The sequence below is a fragment of the Mercenaria mercenaria genome, chromosome 3 (genome assembly GCF_021730395.1).
Source record: "Mercenaria mercenaria strain notata chromosome 3, MADL_Memer_1, whole genome shotgun sequence".
NCBI classification, from domain to species: domain Eukaryota; kingdom Metazoa; phylum Mollusca; class Bivalvia; order Venerida; family Veneridae; genus Mercenaria; species Mercenaria mercenaria.
Window position 1 is genome coordinate 66,084,824 of NC_069363.1, and position 22,396 is coordinate 66,107,219.

Below are 22,396 nucleotides of genomic sequence, written 5' to 3' on the forward strand. Positions count from 1 at the left end.
TACGATAATACTGTGACTGTACTTATTCATCGTTAAATAAGAACATAAAACAGTAGCGAATAATGTCAAAAAAGTGACAAATTATCAGGTCATGTTAAAGTCAAATTATAATTCTGTGAATATCAAACACGTTTCGATAATAGAGAACGCCTAGATCAGAGTGTGTAACCAGAAACTGAAAAAAAAACTGATGTAGGCAGCTTGCAATTGTAGGTTCAACGGGTACGACTGAGAATGTGATGGCTTTAATATGTCAGACATGAAGTGGCTAGCGTCTGGTTTTGGCATGAGATGGCTGAAATTTTATTTTTGATGACACGAATAACATATGAATTTGATATAAATAGAGTAAGAATTTGCGTAACCAGTCTGAGTATGAACATGGCAGAACTAGAGCGTAAGTTTTGCATGGTATGGGTAGAGTATGGATTTTACATGACATGACGCCAAAGAGTATGATATGATATTACCAAAGTATGAATCTAGAAGGTCGATGGTTCTACCCAGTTGCCCGCTCGTGATGAAATAATGCACGGAGGGACACCTGGGGTCTTCCTCCACCATTACAGCTGGAGTGTCGCCATATGACCTATCATGTGAGGGTGCGACGTTAAATACAACAAAACAAAACAAAACAAAAATCTAGCACGTTATGGCTGGATTATAATTTGGTATATATTAACTATGAATTTAGCATGATATAGCTTAATTACAGGATATGGTTAGAGTTGGAATTTGAAGCCACAAGACTTATGTATCAACCTGAAATGACTTGTCTACAGAATGAGTTTGACTTTGTAGAAAAAGAGTGTAATTTTGACATGACACTTTGAGTGCGAAGTTAGAGTATCCCTGTGCATTGTATAGATAGACTAATGGCATTGATATAGAATGAACTTGACTTGACATGACTACTGTATTAAGTAATATGAATTTGACATGGCATAACTGGAGTCAGAATTTGTACGACTTGGCTGGAATATGTCTTGGACATTATCATTATTCTTTCTATAATTTTCATTATCAATATTATTATTATAATCATTACTATTATTATTATTATTGTTGTTGTTGTTGTTGTTGGTGGTGGTGGTGGTGGTGGTGGTGACGACAACACATTAATACAGCATCCATGTTGTGTGTATCACAGTTCAAAAGTGCTTTAAATGTACAATCCAAAAATAAAAACAATGAAGATTTTGAAAGAAAATATTATTTCAAGATTATCTAAACAGAAATATTTAAGGCCTATGCTATTTTGACATTGCAAAATTCCTTTGTAAAACTGAGATTGTCGTAACAACGCGGGAAATGCACGGGGATCAAAAAGAAACTAATAATAATAAAAAAAATGTATCTCCGAATAAATTATAAAGTATCAAATACCCTCAAAAACATGTCCCAACAGTTCATTAGAAGAAAATGCATAGAAATTTTCGGGGTAAGTGTTTAGTACCGTAAGTCTCTCATATATATACAATATATATATTCTTCAATCAAGGATATGTCAGTGTAAATGAGCTGAGCGTTAGTTTTCTAAGAAAACGTCGTTAAACTGTGTTACACGAATCACACTTGCACCGCTGTTTTACAAAAATATGTCCGCCATGTTTTCTTCAGTGAACGAAATAAAAGGAGTATTTTACCTTAGATTCCCTTATTGTAGAGTACGATTGACTTTCTAATCTAAATAAAGCATCACTTTTTTATAACACCCCACTGTCCGATCTTTCTGATCACTTAACGATCACTCACAATTACAAAATAAAACCAACGTGTCATCAAAATTATCACTTTACACGGCTTCATGGACATCACGGCCTACTAACATTAAATTTGTAATCATGCGCCAACCAAACAAATGATGAAAGATCGGGACTTTTTCAAAGATATGTTTTATTTCCTGTAATTTTCTGATATTCTAACCTTTAAACAACCGAATTGTCTGCACAGAAATAACGAAAAATGTATGCAACATAGCTTTTAGTTTAAATTTTGGACCTATCTTTTTCCAGCCCAACAACAGACATGTATATGTCACAAACCCGGCCTGTCCTCGAAATCAGTGTCAAAGGTTACTAGAACATAAATACAATAAATAAACAACCGCTTACTATGTTCTTGTAAGTCCTGTAAGATGAAACGGCTCTTGTTTATACATTCATATATATTCCGTATCGGGAACATTGACAATCACAAGTCGATCCTTACCACGAACAAGAAAACAGTTACTTTTATGCCTTTGTTTACATTTCAAACATGACGATTCACATATACGTTCAAGAACGTAAATTTCGTGCTTTCCGACCCACATGGTGTGTAAACTTTTGTAATTAAAAGTATGGTGTATTCGGCAAACCATTTGTAATCGAGACACTAACCTCAGTTGGATGGCTTCCTTACGTGAAAAGTTTTACACCTCAAGTGAATTTTTGATCCCACGTCTGTGATGGGCGAGGAATTCGAAGCCAGCGACCATGACCATCACGTTTTTCTTTTGAAAGTATATAACATAATATTCAATTAAATTTCGTGAACATAACTGATACTCTCACGATACTTACCACGTCGGAAACTTACATTCTTGAACGTATATGTGAATCGTCATGTTTGAAATGTAAACAAAGGCATAAAAGTAACTGCTTTCACATTTTTTCTAAGTACTAGTCTGAGCCCCCAAAAAATGTCTGGAGGAGCACCTGGAGCCTTTCCCCACCAACAAAACCTGGGAAAAATTCATTGTGTCGTTTCGGTGTTACTCACAATCAAACGAAATAAACATTGTTCCCGTTTTTGTTTGTTTGTTTGTTTATATTTTTATATAAATGAATATGCAAAAAGGGTTTGTTTGTTTCAATGTAACGTCAAAATATAATATTACAATTATATATCAACAGTTAACGCCACATGCATTATATTTTCACGAGGGGTTAATGCTTTAATCTTACATGTAAAACAAACATATTCCTAATGTATAAAAGGTAAAGGTACATATATATGTATAATTATGTGTGAGTACTCGTGGAATTAAATGTTAAGTGTAAAAAATATATATTCACAGTGCAAATCATCCTTGCTAAACAATACGTACGATATGTTTGCTTTCTCGCTGTCTAACATGTCCGAAATGATCTATTCGATTTTTATCATAGAGTTCTAGTTTATTTTTCACCTTAAATTAAAGCAAACGTGTTCAATATAATTTTAAACTTAAACTTTGAAGTTTAGTAGATTGTAGCATTCTCTAGGTCAAGGGTATTCTTATTACCTTCTGTAGTCGGTCATTATCTATTGTAAAAAAATCTTTTTTAACCAAAGTGGAAAATTTCAGGTACTTGAAAATGCAGCTTTCTAAAAGGTCAGTTAGAATTCTTCATGTCATTTGTCAGACATACCTTGTAAATAAATAATCTTATTACAAAATTAATACTGCTATTTCTTTTGTTGCACTTTGCGGACTTATGATAAAGTTATATTTATCCGAGCAGTACAATCCCTGTAAATGAGCACTACGTAAGCGCTCAGGCCCTTCTTGCACACCATACCTATAGTTCGGACTTCTTTCATGTGTAAAGGCATGTGCACAAAAATGACAAATGTTGCCAACACCTGGTAAATTGTAATGTCTTTTTTAGAAAAGTAATAAACGGAAATAGAAAAATAGCTCTCAGCTCATTTACACGGATAGTTTAGCTTTATTATGTATGTTATAGAAAATACTTACCCCGAAAATTGTGACACGAACATACTGATAACTTTTCCCACTTTACTTTTTTAATTAAAGTAAGAGTTCAGCACTTCATGGTTTTGATGTACTGTCACATTGAAATAACGTTTGTTTTACAGAAACTTCGAAATTCCTCAGAAATAATATCATGTACCCCACCCACCTAATTCATAATTTCAAAATAGCATAGGCCTTAATCAAAAGCCGACACAAGCATAAGCAAGAAGACACAAGTCCAACACGAAAAGCTACATTCAAAGAACGCAGTCATCCATACAACACACCACAGGGGAACAGAGGTATCTGTAAATGTAAAGATGTTCACACCAATTGAGTACATATATACAAAAACACAAATGAATGCAATTATAAAACACAGAAGTAACAAACACAAACATATGTTTATTTAGTTTATTTGCATACGTGCGCATACGTGTTGAGGGAACATTGCAGGGCACCGTTTTGGGATGGCCAGTGGCAAAACAATCACAGGTGAGTCTAAACGCGCAGAACCATACGGAACTGTAAACGCGCGTACCTTATGACCTGACAGAAGTCATAGCAACGAGAAAATATCATAACGGGCACGACGTAGTAGGACATGGGACAATTATAAAAACCAGTCCGTCCCTTGGCGATTTTAGAGCTACTTTTCACGGAGAATTCAACCTGCCCCATCGTCGCATAAATATAATGACTTACCGTACTTTAAAATGACTAACATTATATATGTAGTGTGTCTCAGAAGAATACGGTCCCCAAGAATCCTACTTAATTTGTACTAAGCATCGTTATAAAATTCAGACTGTGATATACATTGTCGTATAGGTATCTTTAGATAAACACTGATTCAGAATTTCGGTAGTATTAAAATAAGATTTGTGACATGACATACTTGGAATATGAATTTGGCATGACGTGGTCAGATTATTTCTCACCTAGACTGAATCCGCTATATCTGCCGCTTTAACTTATAGCTCCGCAACGCATTAAACCTAGTCATTTCCGACGGAAGTGCGTGCAGGCCTGACTTGGACATTTATTTGGGTTAAATCTTAATCTTGCAAGCATATAAAACACCAGTGCTGTACAATCTTAGTTTTGCCCAGAAATGTTCGTGTAGTATGTAGCTATTATACTATTATAAAAACATGGCTTGTAGATTGAAACTATATAAGCTTTTTGCTCTCTGTATCTTGCGGTGGGACAGCCTACTCGTTTGTCCTTTACAAAAACTATTTTTGATCATTGAATTCCCGTTTGACTTACGTTTAAGTGGTGCAATTTTGATATCAACATGTATTCATATCATGTATCATTCTGACCCCGTGTATAATACACAAGTTGTTTTTTAATCTTTATTGTTCAACTTTGATATAGGCGTGTATATAAATAAGTCTTATGCACATGATAATGTCATAAATGATAATGAAACTTTTGAAAAAGAAAGAGAAATATGTTCGCTGATTCAGCCGGTACTAACTAGGTCGAATGGACTTTGAAACTTTTACAATTGCGCATGAAACCAAGATATATATAAAGGCTGAACATTAAACCTTACTCACTTATTGTGTGAGAGCGATCAGTTGACGAAGTGTGCTCAAATTTGTATAGATATTATATGGTCACTGGAGAGAAAAAAGGACATTGAAAAAAAGGCTCCGGGATGGAGCGGGTTTTTGTTTTATTGAGCGTTCTGCTTGTAACAGTGCACGCAGGTGAGTGTAGCATTTGGTTTCTTCATGTACATATAGAAAATGTTGTAGTTTAACACAATTTATATAATCTTGTCATGTTGACTGAAAAACACAGATATTAATTTTAAATTTATTGTTATCAGTTTTATGCCCCCTTGTGTTTTATTTCAAGACAAAAAAAAAACAGTAAATATTCCGATTCCATGCGCTTTCTCAAGAAATAATGTCTTTCTGCATGTTTTATTTTTTAACATAGGAAATCAGCAATGGAAAATGATTGTAAAGAATATGTTGAATAAAAAAACCTTGCAGGATTGTAAAATTAGCGCATTTCATATTACAAATATATTCTAAATATGCAAGTTTTAATAAATCCGCCGAAGAACACGTTCTTGCAAAAATTTAACACTTAATAAGAAAATCCAATGCCTTAAAATGCGTTATGACAGGCCGAACAGTTGTACATATGTTCACATGCGTTTCAATGTTGTTTTTGTTTTGTTATTTGTTTCTTTGTTTGTTTCTTTTCTGTTTTCGTGTTAAATGAACTGTTCTCTACTTGCGTGTATTTGCTGTCTATTCGTAATTCTTTGTTCATTGTGGGTCTCACTTGCTGCCATAAGAAAGCATAAATAATGTGATATAATTATTTTCTGATCAAAATAGCTGACCAGTCATTCTAATATTTACATTAAATAATAAGGACGTGTTATTTTGCGCATTTCCCCCCAAACCTAGCGGAAATGAAATTTGGACCGTATGAAGACTGAACATTTTTAATAACAACAACAAAATTTAATATGGCAGGGTACCAATTGATAGTCATTAGACATGTTAGCACTTTTCAACCGACAGGTAACACTTTCAGACCGGTAGGTTAGCACTTTTGTGTAGTATAATGATAAAAAATACAGAGTTGCTTTCATGACAATAATAGTCAGTAACAAGAGATGATACGGTTACCGTATACGTTCGGGCATCTGAAATGAAGAATTTTTCTTCCTTCAAATTTTTTTCTTTCACTCATTGTATTGGTCAAAACATTTGAAATGGTATTGCGTGATAGTTAACAGGTTTAGAGACTGCACTTCTTTTGTCACAGTGATCTACATCACGGACAATGAGGACTTATTTCAAAATAATTTTGATAATTAATGATAACGGTTATCATATCATTGATAAATATCCAACAAATATGTGATTTGAAGTTGTTGATTTAAACCAATTAGATATGCTGGTTTATCAGCCGTTAATGATATAAGGTTATCAAGCTCAGAGTGAACCTTGAAATTGGGACACACACTAACACTCATCGAAAAGTGGTTATCAATTATAAAGGCCTGAAAGTAAATGATAAAAGATTGATAAACAATTAATGAGATTATAAATATGCGTTATTAAAAATTGTTAAAACGTATATGTTTATACAAAGGCACCTGTACTCAGGACCCAACCTTCTCCGCCCCTGCCAACTAAAGCGAAATAGATTGAGAACATAGAACGTGTTTTTTTTTACAATTTCAACATGTTTTTCAAAATGTTTTTAAATATCACTTCTTAAAACCAATGATCTATATGATATAAAAAGAATTAATGGTAAAAAGTACATTTCTAAACATGGTGAAATTGGAACAAAACATGGTCTATGATCTCCACCTAAGCTCAGTTCGTTTTAAAATGAAAAAAAAAGATCTTGGCTAACCGATGACAGTGGCGGGGTAGAGCGGGGTGAGGGTCTAGACCCAAAGTGTCAGTGCATGTTTATGTTACAGTGCAGTTTAGTTATCTTTTATTTTTAAATTGACAATAATATCTGATAATATCATGATTATGTTAACAAAAATATCTGAAGAACATCGTGATATATCACGATTTCGACAAACATCTCCACATTGTAAGTGTTGCGGCGAACACATGACTGATATTTTCAAATTGCACTCTGGACAATGACTCATTTAATTCGCACTGATGTTGTTGCAACTTTAATCTGAACGCTTAAGTAGAACATATTAAACTATGTACGGATTTACCCTTTGGAACGATGTTTAAAGTACTGTCACTGTTTCCGATTATACTTGACTGTTATGATTTCTAAACTTTTATTTTCTCTTGATCTTCTCTATATCTTAAGATGTTTTTTTATCAGTCAGAAAGAAAACAACACTCAATAAGATACTGAGGTCGCAGATGTCTGGTCCAATGTCTGAATAAGACTTTTCATATTTCTATCTGACATTATTAATGTGTAGGGGTGGGGTCAGTCTAACAATGCTCTGTTCAGAAAGGGCATGTGTTTCAGTTACCGCGTGTGTGTTCTGAAAGATTCGCATATAGACAAAGTTATTGCCTTGCCATTAGCCAGAATACCTACTAAATAAATTCTATAACGGGAAAATCTTAGGGACATGTCACTGTTCTGTCAAGAAGTGGAACAGTAAGCTAACGTGTTAGTCAGAATTTAGGGTTAGGGTTTAAGTTTAGGGTTAGGGTTAGGGTTAGGGTTTTAGGGTTAGGGTTAGGGTTAGCCCAAAACAGTAATGAGTCTGTTCAGTTGAAGGTGTCACGTTAAACTCATCAGCTGCAGGTACATTGTACATTGTGAACTTGAGCGTTGTATCTGGATTTATTGTGTTTAACATGTTACAAAACATTGAAATAAAAGTAAAAAAAAAAAAAAAAAAAGAAATTGAAAAAGGGCTGAAATTCTATTTTTATAAGATTAAAATTTAGTTTTGTATTAGCATGAACTTTGTTAACACGTGCATTGGGTTACATACGGTATTAAAACTATGTAACAGAAATATCCAATCAAAGTTCCAAATTCTCAAAGTTTCTGACCGAAAAATTGAAATCTCATTATTTCAACCTTTTTTTTTCAGACACACACTATGCAAAAATATTATTCTTATTTTGTACAACAAAAATTACCATGCTTATCGAAATAGCAACACTGTTATTAGGACCGTGTAGGTGATGGTCAGAGAAGAGTGTGTTACCGACACCTTGTTACAAAATATCATAGTCATGGGGGAAACGGAGACGCGCTGTTGTAATAAAGCTTGCGAAAGATACTTGCAAACATGTTTATACTTGCAACATTATGAATTTTGTTTTCAGGCATGGTGCATTTAACAAAACGTACCCAGCTTTCATTTTCTTTTGTTACTTTTAGCATTAATTATGGTGAACATTTTCAAAAAAAATTACGTCATCAATCTGTGATAAAACAGCATGAGTTATAGGTGCGAGAATACTGTAACAATGATATCATTGTATTGTTTCAGTTCCGATAGAATTGTCAGCTGACAGAGAAGCTAGGAGCTGTTCAAGAACATGTACAGGTTAACATTCGTTACAATTTATATATGAACTGTATTCAACCAATTTAATTTATTCAGTCATTTAAAGATTTTTGTTATTTATTTCCTTCTAAATATTAGCTAGAAAAAATGTGAAAGTTAATGTGTTATTGGAAATTCTTAAATTTTTTTGCAATCACTTGATTCATACGAAATAAAATACGTTTTTGTCGAGCAATTTACATGCCTGTCACACATCAAGGCGCACTTTGACAAGCTCATGACAGCAACAAAACGCAACATAAAAATTAAATGTTTTCTACCTAACACAGGTATTTTCATAATATACAAACGACTGTAGAAAAGGAAAGGAAATATCCAAATTGCTAGTATGCAAATATGTAGAAAACACGTTTTCATAGAACGTGAGTTAGAAAATAAATTTAGTGATATTTTAACTGTTCTCGACAGGAAGTAACAAGTTCAACTATGTACCTGGGAAGACATACAACTACAAGTATGAGTCAGACATCAAGACACAGGTTCAGGGAGCATCTGATGACCACGCCTCCCTACATCTCTCAGCCGTAGTGCAACTAGAAATCCTTTCCAAATGTGAAATATCCATGAAGGTCTGTACTAGAAATCAAGCGTTATAATGCTTTAACCGTATTGTCAAGAGCATTCTAATTATATAATGACGTCATGAATACTTTTATTTTTCATACAAGACTTTTCTTGTTTCCTGCCAGTAATTAACAATTTACGATAACCAGGGATTGGCTGCAAATAACTATTTCAAACGAACGTATGATTGCAGACTCCCCACTGAGCTATCCTGGCCTCCGTTCTGAGCTATCTTGACGGACGTAGTATGATGTATTTTCTGGCCAAGAGTGTTCTTTTTAATTTTCTACTGTACTTGGATATTATTGCATATGCTTCAGTATAACTGAAGTTTAGGACATTTTAAAACCGTTTGTATTTTAGATATTGCTTATATGCAACGCTTATTTTGACCTTTTAGCTGAGTGATGTCACATTGACGGAATACGATCCGCTTGGCGCCACAATGAAGGAAGTAGTGTCAGATTTTAAGGCTGGACTGGAGAAGTTCCCAGTGAGGATCTCATACCAGGATGGTGGCATAGAGGAAATATGCCTCTCTGGTGTTGAACCAACATGGGTGTTGAATGCCAAGCGTGGAATTGTCTCCCTTATCCAGAATAACATGGATGATTTTGCGAAAAATCATACTGTTTCAGAGGTACAAATAAGGCTATTTCAGCGAAATTTTGTAACATTTAGCATGGGTTAGCAACCATGAGCACTAGTGTAAGAGCTCACATATACTATATCATAACAAATATGTAAAACATATAGTGGTGCTAATGTTTTCATACATGATACATTAAGATGGTAAGTTTAATGCGCATTTACTATGTGCAAAGATGATCTTGAAACAGACTATTGGTAGAGTGATAAAAACGTTACTATCTTGTTTATTCATCGAATCAGCTCATGGCAACTAGATCTTGCTGTTGTATTAATTGATATTGTTTTATCCCACTCCTGCTTATAAACTTTATGATGCAACAAATACAATGCATTGTTTTTCATTTCAGACGGATGTGTCTGGAGTGTGTGAAACAGAGTATTTTGTGCGGGAGTCTGGCTGGTACACAACTTCTATAGGAAAGTCAAAGAACTTGCTTGGCTGTACAGACAGGCATGGCTACAATACTGCCATCCAGGGAGTGCCGTACACTGCAGAATCTGTAAGAAATTTATCTTTCTACTGTTCTCAAAGATATAGAATCTTACTATTAGAACTACTAGTATTCTGTTATTAGCGGATACAATGTCTTCTATTAATAGTTTTATTCTGTATGCTGACAGACAAAAATCTATACTGTTCTGGTTTAATATCAACTACTGTCAGTCATTTTCTTTTCAGCCAGTTACCCAAAATGAAGTGGGAAATGAGGCCTGACATATACTAACTTTATTTTTATCATGAGACCCAGCATTTTTACAGTTTCTTATATCACACAGGATATCCAGTCTCTGCCATTGTTGAAGAGTGATCATAACTGTGTACATGAGGTCGACAAGCAGTCTGGCTTCCTGAAGACCGTTAAGTGCACGGAACAACACATGTTCCGCCCGTTCTCCCAGGCCAGCAGTGGGGCAATCACAACCACCTCGCTGTCACTGACCTACTTAAGTGCAACCACTGGAACAAAGCCACCAGGTGTGCTGGCTTTTAAAGTAACATTTATTGAACATGAAAGAGACATGCCGGGAAATCCTTTTAGAAAACTAGCACTTGTATCTTTCATTATTATGTATATCATTTTCGCATTCAGAATTTCTCGTTTCTGTTACTTCCATCTATCTATGTCAGGATATCACAATTTAGGAAATAAAACGATTAATTTTCATGTAAAATTTTCCATTTGTTTATTAGCAATTGTAAGTTCTTTTAATCAACAGGGGAAACTGTTACTTCTTTTTAATACAGTTGCGTTTTCCTTTTAACCTTGTTGAAGAATACAGCAACGTGGTCAGGAAATTTAAAGAACAACATACACTTTAAAATTAAATATAAAGAGATTGATCTTTTCCTGCATGTGTGTGCAGCGTTTGGTATGTACATGTATGTGTACATAGATCTGTGCGCAGCGTTTTTGTTTAGTGTGAAAATCTGTTCTGGTAAACTATTCGTAAAAAATCATAACTGTACGAAAATTTTACTTTAGAAAATTTAGGCACCTTTATCAAAAACTAAACTGTTCGTGTTTTAACAGCATTGACTCAGGAGAAAATGCTTTTGACTCTAAATCATAAATACATTGTAAGAATTATACAATGTGATTTAAATACTTTTGTATTACAGCACCAATTAAAACAAGAGTTTCACTGAAGTTTGATCATGTACATGATTTAGAAGGGGAGGGCAGGAGTCGTAAGGATATTACACGTAAACTGATGGAAATCTGCGAGAAGACAAAGTCCGGAGTTCGCCCTGAAACACCCAAACTGTTCACTGACCTTGTTTATATGATGAAATCAGCTGACATTGATACCCTAACAGATATTAACAAAATGTTGACCGAGGGAACATTGTGCCCAGACAATGTGTTCAGAACTAGGTACAATCTGCTCCTGTTTTAAATTTACCGGGTTTTAGGTTTATCCGAACACAGACTTAATATATTTTGAAAAAACAAGTGACATACTGTTAAATTGAGTTACTGTAGATTTTATATATAGGTGCAGGATCTCTATAAAGACACTTTTAAAATTTCTAAAACATCTTTTTATTTCTCTTACCTTTAGAATTTTAGAGATCGGGTCCTGATAAATTTTAATTACTTGAAACCAATTGTTACCTTGCAGGAAGTACTTTTTAGATGCTATACCGATGGCTGGTACGAGTGCCTCCCTGCGCATGATAACTGAGCTCATAACCAGCAATATTATCACTGGTGTTGAGGCAGACATGTGGCTTACAACCCTCTCTTTTATCAAGAATCCAACGATAGACATGCTCAAAGCGGTCAAGGTAAGCAAGAAGGCAACAAAAGTGAAGCTAAAGCTAAAGCTAAATGGAATAACTTACCGAAAAATTCCATTCTAGATTTAAAATAATTAGTATTTTTTTTATTCTAAAAAGAAGAAGGAAAGTGATCACAGTCTTACTATCACGCGACTTTAAGTTATGTTAACAAAGCTATAGAAGCTTTGAGCCAAGGTTCGCAATTTTAGTTTTCAGATATGTATAGGGCAGTTTTATTTACACTGGTTTCAGTGTTGGCCTTGCTTCGAGGTTATAGTATGTATCTTATGAAGGAATTTATATTCTTTGTATATGTTAAAACTCCGTATTAAATTTGTTGTTATAAACCTGTGTATGAGCAAATTGTTTTTCAGCCACTGATCAATGCGCCAGACACTTCCGAGAAAGCCTTATTATCAGTAGGAACTTTGGTACACAGTTATTGTCTTCACCATGGTAACTGCGATAATGATGACATGGTCAAAGCTATTGTCTCTGCATTTACAAACAAGATGTCTAAGGGCTGCAAGGTTAAAGACAACAACATGAAAACAGTGAGTATTGCATAGAAAAGCATCAAAGTTACTGACGTAAACAGACATGTGAAATTCATCAGTCACAGAAATCCATTTTTTCTAACGTCTGAAACTTGTACAAAACATTGGCAGTAAGATATTAATAGTTTAGGAACGGATTTTTATTACATTCTTCCTAAGGTTAGTGCGATGAGACTAATTAGTTGTATGCACGTATGTGTATATACTTGCTTACCGTTATTTCGGCCCGTCTCGACGGGTTAGAGTTACGTTAGAAATCTTACCTGAAAAAGACTGAAGGTTTCGAGTACCGTAGAGGTTTCTTTTATCTACCTAGCTTTCTGTGCTGTAAGCAATTTGGCAAGCTGGGAATCAGCTAACCTATAGAAATAAGCCCAAAGCGAAAGTTGTTGGCCGGAGTGTATGTACTTTGCTATGTTTTGTATTAATTTTGCCCATGTGACCAGGAGAGTATTTTCTTTATAACTGCCTAAATGTGTCATTTTTCTTGTCTTTGAAGTGAATGCGTATGCCGTTCAGTTATAAGTTATATCCACCGGTTATGCTGAAGAGTAGCATAATAAACAGACCGCTGATAAACTTTTACAATAAGCTAAACTAGTTTCATAGTAAGGCACAGTATTGAAGTAGTTTTGGGCATATATCTGAAGAATGAATATTAAAAACATGTTTAAATTTACAGACACTGCTGGCTCTGAGAGGTATTGGAAATATTGGGTATGCAAAGCGTGCCATACCAACGCTAACAGTGTGTATGAAATTGAAATCAAACCCGGTAGAGATCAGACTGTCAGCCATAGAAGCCTTTAGACGGATGCCTTGTGACTCAGATGTAAGTTCACAATGCTTTTTTTTTCAATCATTATCTCTTGATTCATCTAAATTTCAATTAGGTAAAATAATTTTATATATAATACAGATAAGGACTGGATAGTTTTCGCCATCTTTAATAATATACTTCATGAAAGTCATGCTGCCAAAAATGTTTTATAGATAAAAGCCGTAATGTCATGTTTTCGATTGTGATATCTAAACACTTTGGAACTGTTAATTCATGTTTTCAGGGTATTTACTTTTTTAAGTTATTGTGTTTTTATAGAGCTACCATTACGTCGCTTTTGACTTTGATGCAGAGAGTTCCCTTCAGATCATTTTTTCCAGAGAGGTACTTTAAGTGAAATGTGTCTTTTTGTTTTCAGACAAATTAATGTACGGATTTTTTTTTAATTTAGAGAATAAATCATGTTTCGGCTTCCTTTCCTGAACATGATTGTTTTTTCCAGAGAGTTGCCCTGATGGCTATCCTCCAGGATACAGATGAGGACTCTGAAATAAGGATAGCTGCTTATAGAGTACTAATGGAATGCCCCTCAGACAAGATCTTAGGTGTGGTAAGAAATACATTGGCAAGAGAAGAAGTGAATCAGGTAAGTTTCATATTATAGTACTGCTAAATACTGCTGAGTAATTTTGCTTGTTAATTTTGCTTGGTTGCATTCCATGCTTCTGAGTAATCTTCTTCCAGATTCGTCTTACTGTAAATACTGAGGATTCAAGTAGTTTCAAGAAATAGCGGAATCTTTGATAAAGTCTTACAGATCTATTCCATTTGTTAATTTGTATTTATGTGATTTGATTACAAAAATACATTCAATAATATTGCGATCTGTCCTGATGACCGTTACACACACTTTGTAAGTATCATTTGTGACATGCGAAATTGAATGAAACTGTACCCGAATGTAGATAGTATTTCAGACATACACAATTTTGAAACAAATTTCACTTTTGTAACCTTTTTTGTTAGTTTAAATCTAGAGAAAGTCGGTAAGTTGTAGTTCATGTATTTCAATCGTCAACTTTACTTTTATAGGTGGGATCCTACATTTGGACACATCTGACAAATCTGATGGAAACTTCAGACCGCCACAAACAGGACATCCGTGCTCTCCTTGAAGATGAAACATTCAAGAAAGAGTTTGATCTTGACAAGAGGAAGTTCTCCAGAAACTACGAGGGCTCAGTTTTCATTGAAAGGCTTAATACCGGTGCCAAAGCTGAAGGAGATCTTATCTGGTCATCAAAGTCATTTATCCCGCGCTCTGGAATGATGAACCTCACTTTTGACCTCTTCGGACATTCTGTAAACCTTTTTGAAATCGGAGGACGGGCTGAAGGGCTTGAATACTTCCTGGAATCATTCTTTGGGCCAAACGGTTACTTTGGAAACCCTGAAGCAGAGAAAAGCTCTAATGAGATTGTACCCAAAAATATTCGAGGGGACAAGATGAAGAAAATTGAAAAAAGAGTAAGTATTTGTTTTTAGTAAATCTGTTTATCCCTTCCGGACTTTCTGGTACTAAGATGTGTGTAATGTGGATGAAAAAATAATTCTCTTTGAAAATATGACTTATCTCTGCAGTTTTGCATCTGCTCATGAGAAAGCACAATTAATAACATATATTAATTGCTTTGTTTTATCACTAATAGTTCACAGCCCAGCTAGATGATCTTCGTGGTTCACTGTACATGAGAGTGTTTGGTAATGAACTACGTTACATGAACTTCAAGGGAATTGATTCGTTACTGTCTGGACCTGAATTCAACATGTTGGACATGCTTATACAGCTATCTGAAGATAATGACTACACGTACACGTAATTATCTTTGCTGTGTTGAATCACCTTAATTAGTATCTCCTTAGTTTTGAAAACATCTTTGTACCTCGGCGTAAATGTGTTCGCAGATTTTTTTAAAATCTAGATTAAGTGACTATCTAAGCAGAAATATTGCCCGATGGGATACCAGAATCTGTCTTACCCACGTACAGTAAACGTCGAAAGTTACCGTTTGGCTTTTGCTGATAGATTTAAGAATGAAAGTTTGTGAACAACTGGTTTTAACCTTTCAGTTGATCTTTACATGGCGGTTCTGAATTTGTTCCTTAAATTGTTTGTTAAGCAATTGTTTAATTTGTCAATACACGTCCGTGCATGTATCAACTGAGTATACATCCATATATCTACTGTATAGCTGTACCCTGTCCTCATAGCTCAATAGAGAGAGCGCAGATATACGGATCGCTCGGTAGTGAGTTCGATCATCGGTTGAGTCGTATGTTCTCCGTGACGATTTATTAAAAGACATTGTTACTGAAATCATTCGTCCTCCACCCCAGATTCATGTGGGGAAGTTGGCAATTACTTGCGGTGAACAGGTTTGTACTGGTACAGAATCCAGGAACACTGGTTATGTTAAATGTCCGCCGTTACGTAACAACTGAAATATTTTTGAAAAATGGCGTTAAACCCAAAACAAACAAACAAACAGCTGTATAGTTTCATTGTTTTTTTTATTGGTTTTATTTATGGTGGGTGGGGGGTGCTCTGCGTTCTTTGAATATGACTGTTCCTACTTAATCTTTGTTCTTGTTTTAAAGTTACAACATAATTGCATTAGGCATTTACCAGAATCTCTTAATTTCTATATTTCAGTCACTCTGCCATGTTTCTAGATAGTAGTTATATTGTTCCGACGTGCTCTGGGTTCCCTCTCAACCTCACAGTGAACGGTACAGCCACAGTGGATCTGCGAATGAAAGGTAAAATGGACCTGCGACATCCTCCAACATTAGATATTGCTGGACGTATTCAACCAAGGTAAGGCGTTTCTTCCTGCACTTGATATCTTAATTATATGAAAGTAGTAAGAATTTGTAGTTATTCATTTCAATTAATTTACTTAAGCATATAATTTAAAGGTCATTTATACAGTTGAAATAAAAGTTTCGTGGTAATGGAATGTACTTAGCGAACGCACTTCATTACTTAGAGGATCGATAAGCGATCTATTACATATGTGTAGTTCAATAAGTAAAAGGGTCTGTAGCCACTAGTGACGCCCATATTTGGCTAGTCATTAGGGAGAGCGTCGATCTACGGATCGCGAGGTCGTGAGTTCGATCCCCGGGCGGGGCGTATGTTCTCCGTGACGATTTGATAAAAGACATTGTGTCTGAGATCATTCGTCCTCCTCCTCTGATTCATGTGGGGAAGTTGGCAGCTACTTGCGGAGAACAAGTTTGTACGGTACAGAATCCAGGAACACTGGTTAGGTTACATGACTGAAATACTGTTTAAAAACCACATTAAAACAAACAAACAAACATATCTGGCTATTGTGTGACTTAGATATTAAATTCAATGCCGGTAAATACCTGTAAGACTGGCAAGTTTCATATTAAAGGACAGCAGGAACAACAACATCCATGAAAAAAGATAATAGTAATAATAACAAAAATGATAGAATGGTAATTATAATACTAAAAATGTTAATGAACTTGTTAAGGATTTCTTGGTTGCGTTCCGTTTAAGCTATTTTAAGAATATACTTAAGCATTTAAGTGTTTAATTCAGTGCTGCAGTTGATATATCATCAATGATGAGTGTGGATGCATTCGTTACAAAGTCTGGAATCAAAATGGTGTCAACTCTCCATACAAGTACCGCACTAGAGGGCAAACTTAGCATTGATTCGAAAGGTTCAATTACAACTGAATATGAAATGCCAGAACCAAGGATGGAAATCATTGACATCAAGTAGGATGTTTTCTTTTCACACTTCGTTCAGTTTTGTTATTTTCTGTAATCTGCATACAGATTGCTCTTATATCCATGTTTAATGAAAATGTACTGTTTCTGTGTCCACAAAACACAGGCCGTTATTGTTTTCTTAAAACGGTGTTTAATTGCACAAAAGTTTGATGTCACCCTTTAAACAGAAATGCTTCAACAGTTCACTTCCATATTTGTAAATATAATTATTATACTGTTTTCATGAAAGCGCTGAATTTCAACAATCAGTAATGTATTCTATTATTTTAAATTTCTTTAACATTTACCCATACGTGAACCTTAACGAAGACTGTTTTTGACATAATGAAATTTGTATAATTCTTTTATCATCCTGATAACATTTTAAGAATAGATAAAACGTCTATTCCGGCATTATATATCTTAAAGCACTTTTCATTATACTATTACATTGCAGTTGTACTTACAAATAGTTTCTTAATGTCATTACGATACATGGGAGACTTGCTGCTTCAAAAATGAGTGTCATATCATATGACACTTAAACGTTTTTGGATGATTAATTTCAAATGATTTACAGATAAAACATTCTAATTCCTGTGTAAATTGGTAATTAATTTCAAGTGATTTACAGATAAAACATCATTATTACTGTGTACATTTGTTGCATTTGTTGATTAATTTCAAATGATTTACAGATAAAACATCATTATTACTGTGTACATTTGTGTTGCATTTGTTGATTAATTTCAAATGATTTACAGATAAAGCATCATTATTACTGTTATTACTGTGTACTTACTTGGTGATTAATCTAAAATGTTTTACGGCTAAAACAGCATTATTACTGAGTACTCATAAACTATTTGCTTGTAATTTCAGGTCTTCATTTTTCACCGTACACCGAGATATAGAACGTGAACAGAAGATGATCACGGAGAATCGTCAGTCACTCTCATACTGCTCACCGGAGAAAGTTGTAACTGTGACGGGGCTTGAACTCTGTGCTGAGGTTGAATACCCGAATGCCAGTATGAAGGCTGATGCCCCATACTTCCCAATGACGGGACCTGTCAGTGCTGGTGTATATCTCTACAACAGGGATACACATGTTAAATACAGAATGGAGGCAAAATCTATACATGTATGTTACTCAAACTGTATTTAGATTATCTAAACGTTGGCTTATAACTGAAGCGTATACCACAGCTGTATGTATATTATCTCGTAGTATCAATTTAACTGGTGGGTCGTATTTGAGAAGGTGTTTTCTTTACCTTTTTTCAAATTTCACGCAGATATAGTGCAGGCACTTGAAGGCATTTATAATTTATATCAACTCCCTAAGTTATAGTTTTATCATATTCATGGTGAATATAACTATTTTTCATGCTTCATTCCTCTTCAAATGTAGTTACCAGTGCGAATTGGGCTGAAGTTACGTATTTGATATAAATATTTTTAAGAAAAACACGATGCAAAATGCTGATGTTTTATTTTATCTACGTTTGTATTTGCAGAACAAGGCCAAAAACATTGTCCATTTCACATTTAACACCCCTGACTCACGTATTGACAGACATGTGGAAGTTGACTTCAGCTTGAACAAAGTTGATCTTACCCTTGATGCTACACTAACATCACCATGGAAAAAGGCCAACGTTCAAGGTCAGAAAAACTACCTTCATTCACAATAGGAGTGACAATTCTCGTTATCGTTATATAATAATAATAAAAGTAGATAAAGATAGTAAATAACTAAACAGATAGTCTGTGAACGAGGTGATTTAGTATAAGGAACCTGATCTCACATAACTTTCCTTTGCTCGGTGATCGAACTAGTGATCTCTGGACTGGTAGCTGTTTGCTCGACCTACTGCGCTAAACAGGTGAATTCCCAGCTTAAAACGATTAGATTGTTTGTTATGTTCTCACAGTGAATATGTAAACAATTATTTACTTCAGGTCGTTTATTTCAGATGAACAATCTAATTAGCACAAATTTCTTTTATAGGTACCATTATAAATACAAAACAGGCATCTAGTATTAGCGGCAAAATGAACATTGACGGAAAATCTCCCTACTCCTTTGATGCTAAATTGGCCAAGGATATAAGCGGCAATTCATACATCTTTAAACCATCGATAGATATTCAAGCCAACAGAAAGGCACTTGCATCAATGAAAGGAATGCTAAGCCTAAATAAGAACTGGAAACAACTTGACGTTCAATTAGATTCAGATGGAACAATCACAGGGCCTTTCTCCGCACAACGTACGGACATCTCTAAAACATGTTGTTACTTTTTATATATACTGTGCAGGAATTATTTTTCGTATGATCAATAGTTCATAAATTGAAAGTTATTTCAAAGAATTTAGCGCATCTCATTTCTATATAATTATATCTAAATAACTTCTACCACTTCAATGTCAGAAAGTATATTCTTATACTTTTGTTAGTACTTGCATAGACAACATGAGAAGTTAATTTCGGCTTCTCATTTCAGTCTCTGTTCATAACAAGGATAAACTGATGGGTGTTCAGGGAAGCATGGGCATAGCAAAGAACAAACAGTACTCATTTGATGTAAACCTTGCAACAACGGCTTATAAGAAGAAGATACTGTATAAACCCCTGTTCTCTATTCGAACACCAGCCGCGGAAGTCGTGGCATTCGGTGGAGGAGTGACTCATGTCTTTGGGAAAGGACTGGATATAAATCTCGTGCTTGACAAAGTTGTTTCCAAGAAAATTACTCTTATAGGTAAGACTTCAGTAAAGTATTTGAAATTTCTAAAATCATTCTGAAAAATGTTTTCAGATTCAAGACTTGCTATATTTATATAACTATACTTGAAACTAAATGCTGCACAGTAGGTGGTGTTTGCATATTTGTAAAATGTCTATGTGGCCTCGGTGACTTCGTTTCAGTTGCCTCTCACCGATGTGCTTCGAGCTTAACTTGGAGCGCTGAATTCTTCATGTGAGGAAGCCATCGAGCTGTCTTACGGAAGATCGATGGTTCTATCTAGGTGCCCGCCCGTCATGAGGGCCATCTGTGGTCTTTCTCCACCATAAAAGCTGGAAAATCGCCATATGACCTATAATTGTATCGATGCGACTTTAAGCTCAGCAAACAATGTCTACGTACAGTAAGCTTTTAAAACACTCGTATTTGAATGATTTTTTAAATATATTTGCTTTTCCATAGCAACAAAAATACTTTATTTTGTAGGCAAACTGAATAAGGTTGTAAAGAGACGTAGGTCAATATATAACACCAAGCTGGATTTCCGCTCAAGTCCAGCAGACTTCTTACTGAAAGCCAAGTTTGACAAGAGGAGTGCCGGCACAGTAGCGAGCGACATTGACTTCACCTATGTGATCAGGCGTATTGCAAGAAACAATATAAAACTGGTTTCTAAAATCACGAACCAAAGTAGCAAGTCTCTCACCAAGGCTAAAGCAGCCATGTAAGTTTTAATTTCTAAGGTCAATATAAATTGTTTTGTTTTATCTACTTTGCATCACATGATGACTGATTGCAGGTTGAAGGGATTATGAAGACCAAAGGATTTAGTCATAAAATTCTGGTATTTGTGAGTTTTATCAGTGTCCCTTGTTTTCATTATTTTGATCATGTCCTGGTTTGTTCGATTGACAATGGATTACAGTAAATAAACAATATATTATGAAACGACACGAGGGGCCGAAAAGGGTTTCTTAACACCATAATCTCTTCACAATTTTTAGTAAATGCAGAATGATGAACTACTGATAAAATATCAGCAGAAAACTAAAAGTATTGTTAAAAATTTGTTTTCATATAGCAAATATTTCGCCCAGTGCATTGACAGCTGAAAATGTTTGTCTGGTAGACTGTTAGGAAGTTTGATTACATATATAAAAAAACTACATACATCCGACAATTAGACATGCCCTCAAGAATTTTTATGAGATCGTTACACTGATAGTTTTTACAGATAAATTTACTGTCTGGTACCGGTTTCATGTGGTCGCTGGTAGCATAATAAAATGTCGTTTGCTACAATGTATTTATACAGTAAAATCGTAAGGGCCAGATTTTCAGAGGTCATTCAAAAGAAAGGTCGCTTCATATAGGTGGTCGTATGTTCATTGTCGACTGTATATCATTTCCTTCACTCAATATTCGGTAAATACAGCAATATTTATGAAGTGGCTTGAGTTGTTCTACAAATCAGTACAGTGTTGCCACATAGTTTCCAGAGTCACAAATGAGCCGCGCCATGAGAACACCAACATAGTGCGTTTGCGACCAGCATAGATTCACACCAGCTTGCGCACCGCGCAGTCTGGTCAGGATCCATGCTATCCGCTAACGGTTTCTCTAATTGCAATAGGCTTTTAAAGCAAACAGCATGGATCCTGACCAGACTGCGCTGATCCATGCTGGTCGCAAACGCATAAAGTTGGTTTTCTCATGGCAAGGCTCAAATATTTAAAATCATGTTGTATGCAGCTGTTTTTTTTTTCAGAATTCAGTTAAACTTTTTTACTTTATTTCAGAAACTTTGCAGTCAAACGTAATCCAGAGTTCAATATGAAAATCCTCAGTGATTTAAGTCACAACAAAAAGCACACCGAGATTAATGGGGATATCTGGTATGGAGCAGACTTTAAAAACGATGACAAACATATTGACATGAGACTTGAAATGAACAGAAACCTGAAGAGTTTGATGGCAGCATCGGCAGATATACAAACTAGAGTTAGGGTCCCCGAACTTGTAAGTCGTTAAATAATTTTACAACACTTCTCTGTTTGTATTTGTATCATTGGTTTATTAGTTTTGTTAGCTCTGTTATTATTTATTATTTCTTCCTATCTTGTTCACAGCAATCCTTAGTCCTTATAGTTCTGTCTCATGAGATGTGCTTTCTGAAACATATTCTAGTAGCGGATCATGAATAGTTCTC

The 22,396-nt window shown here is 35.0% G+C and overlaps 1 protein-coding gene across 1 annotated transcript in view; it reads left to right on the plus strand.

The window, feature by feature from the left end:
- Positions 1–5,288: 5,288 nt before the first annotated feature.
- The window catches only part of LOC123524511 (uncharacterized), a 33,018-nt gene continuing 15,910 nt past the window's right edge, over positions 5,289–22,396 (plus strand). Inside the window, exons 1-21 of the mRNA XM_045302758.2 lie at positions 5,289–5,445; positions 8,709–8,765; positions 9,195–9,355; positions 9,751–9,990; positions 10,349–10,501; positions 10,779–10,977; positions 11,623–11,878; positions 12,126–12,291; positions 12,660–12,839; positions 13,525–13,674; positions 14,126–14,269; positions 14,716–15,150; positions 15,333–15,499; positions 16,337–16,501; positions 17,258–17,440; positions 18,317–18,578; positions 18,955–19,102; positions 19,449–19,709; positions 19,945–20,202; positions 20,674–20,911; positions 21,987–22,206. Coding sequence (XP_045158693.2) covers positions 5,394–5,445; positions 8,709–8,765; positions 9,195–9,355; positions 9,751–9,990; positions 10,349–10,501; positions 10,779–10,977; positions 11,623–11,878; positions 12,126–12,291; positions 12,660–12,839; positions 13,525–13,674; positions 14,126–14,269; positions 14,716–15,150; positions 15,333–15,499; positions 16,337–16,501; positions 17,258–17,440; positions 18,317–18,578; positions 18,955–19,102; positions 19,449–19,709; positions 19,945–20,202; positions 20,674–20,911; positions 21,987–22,206 — 4,095 coding nt within the window. The 5' untranslated portion in view covers positions 5,289–5,393. The remainder of the gene's footprint in view (positions 5,446–8,708; positions 8,766–9,194; positions 9,356–9,750; positions 9,991–10,348; positions 10,502–10,778; positions 10,978–11,622; positions 11,879–12,125; positions 12,292–12,659; positions 12,840–13,524; positions 13,675–14,125; positions 14,270–14,715; positions 15,151–15,332; positions 15,500–16,336; positions 16,502–17,257; positions 17,441–18,316; positions 18,579–18,954; positions 19,103–19,448; positions 19,710–19,944; positions 20,203–20,673; positions 20,912–21,986; positions 22,207–22,396) is intronic.